Genomic DNA, 13143 nt, shown 5'->3' on the forward strand with positions numbered 1-13143 from the left:
CAAACACAGTTCCACTGAGCTACACCTTAGCCCAGTGTTTTAGTTTTTTTAATGTGGAAAAAATTACCTATTTTCAAGAAAAACTTTTCGATACTCGGTATCATGGTGTTGTATAGAAATCACTCAGGCCAGGAGAGGCCAGGGGCTCTGAGCCCGGCGAGCCGGCTCACACCTTTAATCCCTGCGTGGAAGCAGAAGCAGGCAGCTTTCTATGCATTTGAGGCTAACCTGGTCTTTATAGAGAGTTCCAGGACAGCCAGGGCCACATGGAGACCCTGTCTCAAAACAGTAGATGAAACTGGGTAAGCCGTGCCTCTCTTCTGTTTGTCTTACAAGTGGTTTTTAATTCCCTTTTCATACATTTCTCCATTTTTTATACTTGTCCTGAGTACAGGAATGTAGGATCGGAGGAGTCATCTTTAAAGGTCTGTGGCACAGTAGGGCGACCATCCTTAAAGGTCTGTAGCACAGTAGGGCGACCATCCTTAAAGGTCTGTAGCACAGTAGGGCGACCATCCTTAAAGGTCTGTAGCACAGTAGGGCGACCATCCTTAACGGTTTGTAACACAGTAGGGCGACCATCGTTGACAGTTAATTGTAGATTACAGAATAGCTAATAGACAAGATATTGAATGTTTTCAATATAGAGTATTAGCTGTCTGAGTTGATGACTAGTAAGTCACTTCATCATATCATGATACATTGAGATATCACATTGTATCTCATATATAAGAACAATTTGTAAGAATATTTTTAAAACTTATTTAAAAAATAGATTTGCAGTGGGTGTAGTAGCTCACGCCTTTAATCCCAGCACTTGGGAGGCAGAGGCAGGTGGATCTCTGAGTCTGAGGCCAGCCTGGTCTATAGAGTAAGTTCAGGACAGCCAGGACTACACAGAGAAACCCTATCTCAGAAACAAACAAACAAAAACACTTGAGCCAATGGGCAAGTGGCACACAGTTTTAATCCCAGAGCATGGAGGCAGAGGCAGATGGATCTCTGTGCATCTAAGGCCATCCTGGAAGTTAGGGCTACATTGAGAGACTCTGTCTTTAAAAAACAAAACCAAAAAACTAGAGTGCAGGAACAGGTTCTTTTGTAACTTAGTTTAAATATAGACTTTATGAAAAGATTCGTTTAGTCTCCTGGGTACCTGGTGGCATCTACCAGAGGAGCAGTGAGCAGAGATAGGGGGTAATAAAATAGCTACTGTCCCAGGACCCGTGCCCCACACACAGGGCCTCTAAGAGCAGCAGCAACCTTGTTCAGTTCTCTTAATAACACAACAGCTGGGATGTAGTTCCGTGGCTGAGTGCTTGCCTGACATACATGGAGTCCTGGGTTCAATCCCCAACACCCGAGCTCATCTGTGCAATAGGAAGATCAATGCTTGCAAGTAATTAGAAATTAGAAATCATACACTAATAATTTTGTAGATGTGGATTTACTGCTTTTTTTTGTTTGTTTGTTTGAAAAGCCTGGATGCTTAATTCACTTTGAAATATTAAAAATTGAATAATCATAACACCATATTAGAATGTTATTGTGCATTCCTATTTGGAATCTGTTAGTCAGCTTTTTGTCTCCATTACAAATATCCAAGAAAACAGACACCATGACACAGGCTTGTGATCCCAGCACTCAGGGCAGGTGGATCGCTGTGAGTTCGAGGCCAGCCTGATCTACAAAGCGAGTCCAGGACAGTCAGGGCTACACAGAGAAATGCTGCCTCGGAAAAAACAAACAAACAAATAAATAAAACAAATACCCAAAAAAAAAAATGGCTTAAGGGAGAAATTATTGATTTTAGCTCACATTTCGGTGCCTCTGCCTTTGGTTGGCTGCCTCTGCTGCTGAGGGCCAGAGGTGAGGCCAGCATCATGGCAGGGAGGGTATAGAGCAAAGCAGCGCTACAGAGGGGGCGCCCAGGGACCGGGCGCTGCTCTCCAGGGACTGGGCGCTGCTCTCCAGGGACCACTTCAGTTACTCCACCTGGGTCTCACTTCCTAGGAACACTGTCAGTTCTGAGTCTATAGAGGGCTTAATCCATTGACGAGGTTAGAACTCAGAGGATCCAGTCTCTTCCCCATCAGCTGGCAGCCAAATCCTGGTGCAGGAACTTTCCAGATTCAAGCTGTAGCAGGTACAGCTGGGTACGATGGCACGTACCTGTAATCCCGTCACCAAGAAGGTAGAGGCAGGAGGGTCAGAAATCTAAGGCCATCCTCCATCACATAGCAAGTTCAAAGCCAGCCAGGGCTACAGGAGACCATGTCTCAGAACATCAAAACCATGTGTAACTTGACTTGAGACCATGGTCAGGCCTCACATAGTGGCCTTGCTGGGTGTGGGTGTTCATGACGTCATCTAGAAGGCAGTGTTTCCTGTCTGGGTCCTTGTTAACCCCCGAGGGTGAGATCCAGCAGCGGGAGCTGAGTTGACTTGACTCGATTTAGGACTGTGATGGAGTTCCAGCAGATTCGACCTCCACTTGAGAAGAGAATTGCTACTGTTCTATTATGTGTTATTGCTCTTATTATATAGAACATTAAATCAGGCAAACAGTCACTCCTTTGTTTTTATTCTGTTTTACAGATCGTGAGGACCAGTCCATTCTTTGCACGTAAGTAAACGTTAAATATTCAGAATTGTTTCTGATTCTTCTGGGAAGTAGAGAATTGCTTTTGTGTTTGCAGGGAGGGTGTTGAACAAGGGTGGGTTTAAGCATTGTGTTTACTTTATGGCTAAGAGTGTGCAAGGTGCTCACACCTGGTGTGAGTTACTGCTTGGCTCTCAGACAAGATGTCTCACATTGGTATGTTGAATTTGTAAAACTTACCTTGTTAGTTTATATGTCTAAGTATAGGATGGTCGGAGAGAGTTCAGCAATATATTAGTTTTACTCAGTAAGTATTTATCTATTATCTCACGTGCCTATGTACTGTGTGGCACTGGACAGAACAGTACCCAGGGCAGGACAGTGGGAAGATGGCTTTGCCTGCATGTGGGCCCTGGGCTGAGGAGAGGAGCTAAGAGCCTGTGGTGGTGCAAGCCATGGTTGTGAACCTATAAAGAAGCAGTTGAGTTTAAGGGATGTTCAGTTTAGAAGCCAAGATTATTGGGAGTTGTTGGTTTATGTGCCCAAGAAAATATAAAATATTATGGGGTATTTTTTATGCCCAAGAAAATCTACCAATAGATTTATTGGTAGAATTAGCCTGTCTTCCTACATGGTGAGAAGAAAACAGACTAGAATGGCAGATACCAAGCTTGGTTTAGGCCACGTGCCAGTAGGACAGCTGTGCTCATCCATTAGCTTGTAGAAAGCCGTCAAGGCAGGCCTGTGCTGCAAGCAGAGAACCGAGAAACCGCAGCATGGGTGCTGTGGAAGCCATGTGCTATGTGTGGATGCCTCAGGGTGCTGTGGAAGCCATGTGCTGTGTGTGGATGCCTCAGGGTGCTGTGGAGGCCGTGTGCTGTGTGTGGAGGCCGTGTGCTGTGTGTGGATGCCTCAGGGTGCTGTGGAGGCCGTGTGCTGTGTGTGGAAGCCTCAGGGTGCTGTGGAAGCCGTGTGCTGTGTGTGGATGTCTCAGGAGATAAACCAGAGGAAGAAGAGCAGCAAAGTCCAGAATGATCCACGGGATGGGGCCTTTCCAGAGACAGGGAATGTCCAGGATGTCTGCTGCCTCTTGATACCGAGTGAAGTGGACAGAAACCATAGAAGATGGATGTTAAAAACCAGGCGTGGTGGCGCACACCTGTAATCCAGCACTCAGGAGGCAGAGGCAGATGGATCTCTGTGAGTTCGAGGCCAGCCTAGTCTACAAAGTGAGTCCAGGACAGCCCGGGCTACACAGAGAGACCCTGTCTCAGAAAAACAAAGCAAAACAAAAGGAGGAGGACGAGGAGGAGGAGGAGGATGTTAAAAGGACTTAAGTAGTGGGGTGGAGACACTGGAGCTGAGAAATAATTAGAGAAAAACAGAAAAACAAAACCTACTGTTTTTTCAGATCAAGATTGTGAGCAGAGCAATAGCTGACTAACAGAGTAGTAGAAGCTTTTTAAAGATTTATTTATTATATATACACACACATATATGTATTATATACGTATATTATGTATATAGTGTTCTGCCTGCATGTGCACCTGCAGGCCAGCAGAGGGCACCAGATCCCAGAATAGATGGCTGTGAGCCACCATGTGGTTGCTGGGAATTGAACTCAGGACCTCTGGAAGAGCACTTAGTGCTCTTAACCTCTGAGCCATCTCTCCAGCTGAGGGATTTTTTTTTTTTTAATCTCATTGGTGCTTTTAATGTGGCCAAGATGAGAAGTGAGGGAGACTGGTTTTAAGAGTGGCAGGATGGAAGCAGGAGGAAGGAGGATTTGGTAGGCCTGACAGGCACCTCGGCTCTCCTGTGGGGTTGTCCACAGGCTGGAGAACGGGAGCTGAGAACCCGACCTGGGCTGCCTTCTTTTTCTTTTGGAATAGAAAGCTTCGTGTTGAGTATGTGGTGGGGGGAGAGAGGTGTGAGAGAAGAAAAGAGAATCTGCTTTGTCGAATGAATTTTCTTCTTCGCATCAGTTAGCTTCGCGGTGTTACAGAAAGAGCTCTCCCATGAAGCCTGCGGCCTCACAGCACCGCCAGTCCTGTGAGGTGACGCAGCAGTTGCTTGTTGCCTCGTATTGTCAGACCTTAGTTGGATCCCTGGAACTCACATGAAGGTAGAAAGATGAAGAGAACCTACTACATAAACTGTGCCCCATGGCACTCCCACTCAGACACTTAACATATACAAATAATAAATAAAATAAAGTAACAATTAAAAAAGCCCAGCATGGTTGCATGGTCCTGCAGGCTTCCTAGCAACTGTGTTGGACTCGCGTGGTTGGCTTAGTATATAGGCCAGCCTTGGCCATCTCAAGGGGTCACCCCACCTCTGTAGCCAGCTGTGGGTGCTGGCCAACTGTTGATCAGGCCATGGCTTCTCTGAGTGTGCTCGCATGCTGGGTTTTAAAAGGACAGCTATATTTCCTTCCATGTCCCTCTCCCAAGCCCGACAACCGTGGCTGAGTCCATCTGCCACCTGACAACCACTACAAAGTGAAATATGAAACAGTGAGCCGTCGCTGTGGCCAACTACCCGAGTGCTGGCACAAGACCAAGTCCGGCCAACAGAAGGGGCAAGCTCAGTTCTCTCATTGTGTTGTTTGGAACTGGGGTGACTGCTTTCTTTGCTGTTCCCGGGAGCTGACCGAGGGCCTCGTGGTGATAGGCAAGCACTGTCCCTCTGAGACATACTCCAGCGCTCTTTTTATTTTGAGGCAAGACTTAGACTTACTGTGTACAGTTCAGGCTGGCCTTGAACCTGCAGTCTTCCTGCCTCAGCCTCCCAAGTCTGTGCCACCAGGGCCAACTGGGTGACTTTAATGAAAACCTTTGAGGATATGTGAAAACAACAGACCCCTTAGGAGGGAATTGAGAGGTTTGGGAGTGGGGCTGAGGGGTGGCAGGGAGGCTTGAAGTGACCAGATCAGACCGAATTGTCTGCAAACAAGCTCGGGTGTATTGGTGCAGCTTTCTGGTGAAGTGATTCAAGCCCTGGGCAAGGGGAATGGTGACATGTCTGACCAGAGCCAGCTTTTTTCCATATAAGGTACTGGTTTGACTGCCTGGTGATCGTTGGGGGTGAGGCGCTGGCGTTGGGAGTGGGGCGCTGGCCCTAGGGGTGAGGGCTTTCCAGTGCAGATGGGGCGATCGGCCAGCACCTTGCTGGTCTTGTCCTGGTCCCAGCCTAACAGGAATGCCTGCGGTCAGTGGAATGAAAAGCTAGTGACCTGGGTTCAGTTCCCAGCACCCACATGACACCTGATTTGGAGTCCTCTTGTGGATGGATTCCTAGGGCACACATGTGGTGCACAGACATATATAGATTTATAGAATAAAGAGTAGATTATTGAATGTACTAACCTCAAATAGTGTATATTGGTATTCAAATATTTCACATTGGTATTGTAGATTGATGGAAATTTAAGTTTCCCCCCCCTTTTTCAATTTTCACTTTATATATTGTATATGGTATGTTAATGGAAACTTAAATTGTATATTTTATGTTGTAGAAACTTAAGATCATTTTGTTTGACATTTATTTAATGTATTATACATGTACAACTTACTTGAAAAGGTGAAAAATAACTGTTATGATTTGTTCACGATGGTCAGAGATAGAAATCAGTAGTTGGTAACTTATAAATCTTACTGGATACTAAATTACTTAATTATAGAATAAGCTTTATTTAGTTTTTTGTATGTTTTCAAAGGAATAGATAGGTGACGGATAGAAGAGATAGATAGATGATCTTCAAATACTTCAGAGATCCACCAAAATGGCATTTAATAATAAAGGGCTTTTATGACAGAGAGACACATCTGTTCCTGGCAGCACCTCCAGTCTAATTATGTGGGCATCAAGAAACAATAGTGGCAGAATAGCTACTTGACAGAAACTTTGCTTATCTCTACTGCTGGTGACAGAATAACCATCCACTTTGATCAAGCCTGATACTGAGAAATTGGCTGCCCAGCCTTGCAGAGATTGGGTGGGCCAGTCCTTCAGGATTCCTGCTTCAGAGCAGTCTGTGAGATACTTTGGGCTGCCTGGCAGAAGGCGGGATGCACCTATGATGGAGAGAAACTTGTGACAGTCCAGAAGCAGTCTGTCAGATGCCTTGGGCCGGCTGGCAGAAGGCTGGATGCCCCGACGATGGAGAGGAGCTTGTGACTGTCCAGACAGTCAGCTCTCTGTCCTGTCTATACTTTTGGAAGTTGCTTGCCTGCATTTCCTTCATATTAGATAGTTTTTCCTTCTGGGGTCTCTAGGGTTGAAGACTAGATAGCCACAGTATTAATATAATTTTAGTTAAAAAAGAAAAAACTTTAGATATTAGAATAAGTAGCATAGGATAGATAGCGGAATAATTTCTTTTAGTTACCTTGGAGCGGAGTGAGGACCTGTGCTCTTCAGAAAGAGCCAAGTCCAGCTGCTGGGCATTGTAGGAGGCAGGTGGCAATTTTCAAGTTGAGGTTATTCAAAACAAGGACTTCAGGCAACACACACGCAGCGAAGAAAGACAAGGAAAGGGTTTCTCACTGGCGGAACCGGGGACCAGAGCGTTCAAGGAAGGATCCTGGCGCAGCCCTTGTGTTAGTGATCTGCTTCTCGGCACTGCTTGTGAGGGATTTGCTTCCGATTTTCACATCCCTTTGAGGGGCTAACAAAGGCTCTAGACCTCGGTGCGGACTGTGCAGAGGCTAAAAACTCTTGGTCGATACTGTCCAGTGCACTTCAGCAGCCTTCTTGTTTTGGCTTCAGATTAACTTGTGCTCCGACTCACACTGTCCGAGGGAATGGGCTCGCGGAGCCAGTCCCCCTCCCTTCCCTATCTGGGCTGCTGGGAACCAACAGTGACGGGTGACACCACTTCAAGGCTGAGGCTGCACTCACTGCACATCAGTTTCTTGGTGGAAATGAAGGCAGAGCCTCTTTGCTGCCTCCTGCTTTGGTCTGTTGACCGCCCGCGCACCCCCATGTTCCCCCATCCCTTCCCCCCCCAACCCCCGCAAGTTCTTTTCATTCTCTGCACAAGAAGCCTGATGAGCTTTTTTTTATTAAATTAATTTATTTACTTTATTATTTATCTTATTTTATTTGTTTATTTATTTATTTATTTTTGTATGTGAGTGCTCTACCTGCATGTACGCTTGCACACCAGAAGAGGCCATTAGAGGGTATAGATGGTTGTGCGCCACCATGTGGTTGCTCGGAATTGAACTTGGGACCTTTGGAAGAGCAGCCAGTGTTCTTAACCTCTGAGCCATCTCTCCATCCCTGATGGGCTTTTTGTTTGGTTCTCTTTCCCTTTACTTTTTCCCAACAGTTTTTACATTTTAATTTCATATTTGATGTGTATGGTCAGTCCGGGCCTCTTGCATGCGCAGTGCCCGTGGGTACCTGAAGGTGCCTCAGATCCCAGCAACTGAAGTTATAGACACTTGTGAGCCACCGTGTACGTGCTGGGAATTGAACCCCTGTCCTCGCAAAGAGTAGCCAATGTCTTACCCATGAGCCACTGCTCCAGCTTTCCCACTACTGTTATTTAGGGTGGTTTTATTTTTCAGGTTCTGTCTGTTGAGATGTGTCATTTCCCATTTTCCAAAGAATTGTATTCTAATTTCTCTCTAAAGTCTCATTAACATAAGAAATCCTTTTTGTTGTTTGTTACTTCCTTTTACTGATTGTCACCATAATTATCAACACTTTTCACACCACTACCAGGCACAATTCTAGATGCTTACATCTTATTTCAGTGGTATGAAATAACTTTTTCTCTATATATACTAAGTCTCAGATGAGCAGGTACTTACCTAAAGCAATACAGGTGGATAATGTGTTCCTGGTCTTTATCTTAACAACAGAGATAAGTTCATTCATAAAAGGGAAAGGCTTATTCAGCCTCAAGGTTTCAGCCCCTGCTTGTTTGGCTCCATTGTTTGGGGATCTAATGCACTGTAGAGCATCACGGTAGGGAGCGTGCACTGTAGAGCATCACGGTAGGGAGCGTGCACTGCAGAGCATCACGGTAGGGAGCGTGCACTGCAGAGCATCACGGTAGGGAGCGTGCACTGCAGAGCGTTACGGTAGGGAGCGTGCACTGCAGAGCATTACGGTAGGGAGCGTGCACTGCAGAGCATTACGGTAGGGAGCGTGCACTGTAGAGCATTACGGTAGGGAGCGTGCACTGTAGAGCATCACGGTAGGGAGCGTGCACTGCAGAGCGTTACGGTAGGGAGCGTGCACTGCAGAGCATTACGGTAGGGAGCGTGCACTGTAGAGCATCACGGTAGGGAGCGTGCAGTGCAGAGCATCACGGTAGGGAGCGTGCACTGCAGAGCGTTACGGTAGGGAGCGTGCACTGCAGAGCATTACGGTAGGGAGCGTGCACTGCAGAACATTACGGTAGGGAGCTTGCACTGTAGAGCGTTACGGTAGGGAGCGTGCACTGTAGAGCGTCACGGTAGGGAGCGTGCACTGTAGAGCGTTACGGTAGGGAGCGTGCACTGTAGAGCATCACGGTAGGGAGCGTGCACTGTAGAGCATTACGGTAGGGAGCGTGCACTGTAGAGCATCACGGTAGGGAGCGTGCACTGCAGAGCATCACGGTAGGGAGCGTGCACTGCAGAGCATCACGGTAGGGAGCGTGCACTGCAGAGCATCACGGTAGGGAGCGTGCACTGTAGAGCATCACGGTAGGGAGCGTGCACTGTAGAGCATCACGGTAGGGAGCGTGCACTGTAGAGCATTACGGTAGGGAGCGTGCACTGTAGAGCATTACGGTAGGGAGCGTGCACTGTAGAGCATCACGGTAGGGAGCGTGCACTGTAGAGCATCACGGTAGGGAGCGTGCACTGTAGAGCATCACGGTAGGGAGCGTGCACTGTAGAGCATTACGGTAGGGAGCGTGCACTGTAGAGCATCACGGTAGGGAGCGTGCACTGCAGAGCATTACGGTAGGGAGCGTGCACTGTAGAGCATCACGGTAGGGAGCGTGCACTGTAGAGCATCACGGTAGGGAGCGTGCACTGTAGAGCATTACGGTAGGGAGCGTGCACTGTAGAGCATTACGGTAGGGAGCGTGCACTGCAGAGCGTTACGGTAGGGAGCGTGCACTGCAGAGCATTACGGTAGGGAGCGTGCACTGTAGAGCATCACGGTAGGGAGCGTGCACTGCAGAGCATTACGGTAGGGAGCGTGCACTGCAGAGCGTTACGGTAGGGAGCGTGCACTGCAGAGCATTACGGTAGGGAGCGTGCACTGCAGAACATTACGGTAGGGAGCTTGCACTGTAGAGCGTTACGGTAGGGAGCGTGCACTGCAGAGCATCACGGTAGGGAGCGTGCGCTGCAGAGCATTACGGTAGGGAGCATGCACTGTAGAGCATTACGGTAGGGAGCGTGCACTGTAGAGCGTTACGGTAGGGAGCGTGCACTGTAGAGCATTACGGTAGGGAGCGTGCGCTGCAGAGCATTACGGTAGGGAGCATGCACTGTAGAGCATTACGGTAGGGAGCGTGCACTGTAGAGCATTACGGTAGGGAGCGTGCACTGTAGAGCATCACGGTAGGGAGCGTGCACTGTAGAGCATTACGGTAGGGAGCGTGCGCTGCAGAGCATTACGGTAGGGAGCTTGCACTGTAGAGCATCACGGTAGGGAGCGTGCACTGTAGAGCATTACGGTAGGGAGCGTGCGCTGCAGAGCATTACGGTAGGGAGCTTGCACTGTAGAGCATCACGGTAGGGAGCGTGCACTGTAGAGCGTTACGGTAGGGAGCGTGCGCTGCAGAGCATTACGGTAGGGAGCTTGCACTGCAGAGCATTACGGTAGGGAGCGTGCACTGTAGAGCATCACGGTAGGGAGCGTGCACTGTAGAGCATTACGGTAGGGAGCGTGCGCTGCAGAGCATTACGGTAGGGAGCTTGCACTGTAGAGCATCACGGTAGGGAGCGTGCACTGCAGAGCATCACGGTAGGGAGCGTGCACTGTAGAGCATCACGGTAGGGAGCGTGCACTGCAGAGCATTATGGTAAGGAACACTCAGTATCTCATGACAAAGGAAAGATTTAAATCTAGGCAGGTCACATTGATTCTATAGTTCACAGCTTTAAGCACTGCATCAATATTAAAGATTTACCAAGCAACAGAGTGTGGGAATCCAAGCTACCTCATTTTTGATCAGTCAGCATCTGAATGGGCCGTATGGGTAATGTCACCCGTTACTAACCATGTGTTTTAGATGCTGCTATTTTTCTTCAACAACTTTATGTGTAGGAGCTATTATTCCCATGTTATGATGAGAGTCATCGTCTCTGCTCTAGGAACTACGAGGAAGTCAGCAGTGCGGCTTTGGGATACCTGACTTTGAAGCGGTGTTTTCTTTTTTTCTGGGCTCTGGAGGACAAATAAGTCTCCTCTTTGCTTATTTTGAATAAAAGAAGAATTATCTGAGAGATAAAAATCACCATTTTCCTTAAAAGCCACATTTTGTTGATGCTTTGGGTGACGTAGTCCACTGGATTGCAGGAAATGGATCAAAAACAGTGGAATGAAATTTGAAGCTTATCTATGAGATGAACCCTGGATAATATTTTTCTTTTATCTTTTTATTTTCCAAAGGATAGTGCTAACTGTGCGTCACAGGCCCCAGCTGTGGTGCAGCCCTTGAATAGGCAGTGCGCATGAGAAACAAGCAGGCAGGGTGAGGATGACGCCTCAGGTAGCTGGTGGGGTGAGCTGCGTCATCTGGGGGAGGATTACATTATCTCAGCTATAATTTTTTCAAGTGGACTAAAGATTCAGTTATAACATCTGAGACTTATCAAGATCTAGGAGAAAATACAGGCAGACTTAATAAACTCACATAACATGCGAATTTAGAAGGATGGAATAATCTTCAATGCAGGCTTTCAAAAGTGGGCAGAAACCTTATTAAAAGCATGGTAGGTTTGAGACCTAAGACTCAGAAACTCCTAGGAGGAGAAGCAGAGGGGGTCAGTGTATTAGTCAGGGTTGTCTAGAGGAACAGAACTTATTGTGTGGGCATGGGCATGCATGTGTGCGTGAGTGTGCATGTGTGTGTGAAGATTTATCAGTGTGGTCTGGCTAGTGCAACAATGGCTGTCTCCAGATGGAAAGGCCAAGAGTCGTTCACTCCTGTCGGCTGGGTGTCTCATCTGGTCTTTAGTGTGTGTGTTTAGAAGAAGTAGGTTCTAATACCAACAAAGGGATGCCTCAGCAGCACAGTAGATGAACTTGCCTGCAAGAGTGAGAGCAAGCAGGCAAAAGACCAAAAGCTGCCTTCCGTGGCCCCTTATGTGGCTGCTGTGATGAGGTGTAGCCCAGATTTGGGTGTGTCTGCTGACTGCAAATGTTCCAGATACAGGATGGGTCTCCTGCCTCAGATGATCCAGTCAAGAATGTACCCCACAAATGTGCTCAAGCTGCTTGGTTGTAATTGATTCCAGACGTATGTAATCAAGGTGGTACCCAGGATTAGTGCTCACAGCCAGCAAGCTTGAAGTGTGACTGTGTGACTGTGTCAGTGGGTGGTCTGTGTCGAGCATCATCAGACGCTGGAACTAGGAAGGGTCAGATCCGCCATGGCCTGCATTCTTCAGAGCTGGGACACTGAAGCTCCGAGGTCACTTCCTACTCCAGTTCCTACAGCTGCTCTGTAGGGTCCCTTGCCCAGCCCCCTGCGGTTGACGCTGTGGTTAACCAGCTGCCCAGAGCTGCTGGAAACCTGAGGTGTGGGCAGTTCCAATAGCGCAGTTAGGTATAACTCCAAGGAGAAGGGTCAGGATTCACTGGGAGAGTTGGAGCGGCGAGCTAAAGCACTTAGAGACTGCGCCTTTGTGCGGGTGAACCAAGTCCACAAGTTAAATTGGAGATTAAATATCTTGTTAAGAGTTCAAATATATACTTATATGGAATCTTGTACATACATTATATGTAATGTATAAAGGTATATATAACAGTATTATATAAATGTGTGACTATTAAAAGAGTAAACCATTGCTCATTTTCTGGAGGCCTGGACTATTCTTGAGCAGAGAGGCGAGACTCTGGGGTCCCTCAGAGTGTACAGAGGCTCTCTGTAGTTCAATCTCAGTCCAGAAATACAAAGTATTTCTCATTTTCATATTGTGTTAGGCTATATGGGTTCAGACATGAACCAGCCCATGAGATCAGGAGGCCTGTGTGTGAGGCCAGTACCAGTGGGAAGGCTTTTTCCAGGTGCAGCATCGGCTCGGCCCCGGGACGGCCCTGTGCTTTGGGAGATGAGTACAGGGACAAGCAAGCATCCCTGCTGTCGGCCTCTTCAGATTGAAGTCTGCAGCGGAGTGCTGCTTTCTCTCTCAGTGCTGCTACAGCACGTTTCTAATGCAGTTGGTGGGGGTCAGGGGGTAGGGGTCGTGGGGGGTATGTTTGTTTTTGTTTTCTTTTCCATGACAATTCTAATAAGTTTCTCTTTGCTTGTGGAAGCTCTTACCCCAGGGAGCAGGAAAAATGTGTCTTGGCTATTT

The 13143-nt window shown here is 47.6% G+C and overlaps 1 protein-coding gene across 1 annotated transcript in view; it reads left to right on the forward strand.

Moving 5' to 3' along the window:
* Positions 1-13143, forward strand: part of Myh10 (myosin heavy chain 10) — a 119909-nt gene that overhangs the window by 30929 nt on the left and 75837 nt on the right. The window contains 1 exon segment of the mRNA XM_051168480.1: positions 2599-2626. Within this exon segment, the coding sequence (XP_051024437.1) occupies positions 2599-2626 (28 nt within the window).

The sequence above is a fragment of the Acomys russatus genome, chromosome 25 (genome assembly GCF_903995435.1).
Source record: "Acomys russatus chromosome 25, mAcoRus1.1, whole genome shotgun sequence".
NCBI classification, from domain to species: Eukaryota; Metazoa; Chordata; class Mammalia; order Rodentia; family Muridae; genus Acomys; species Acomys russatus.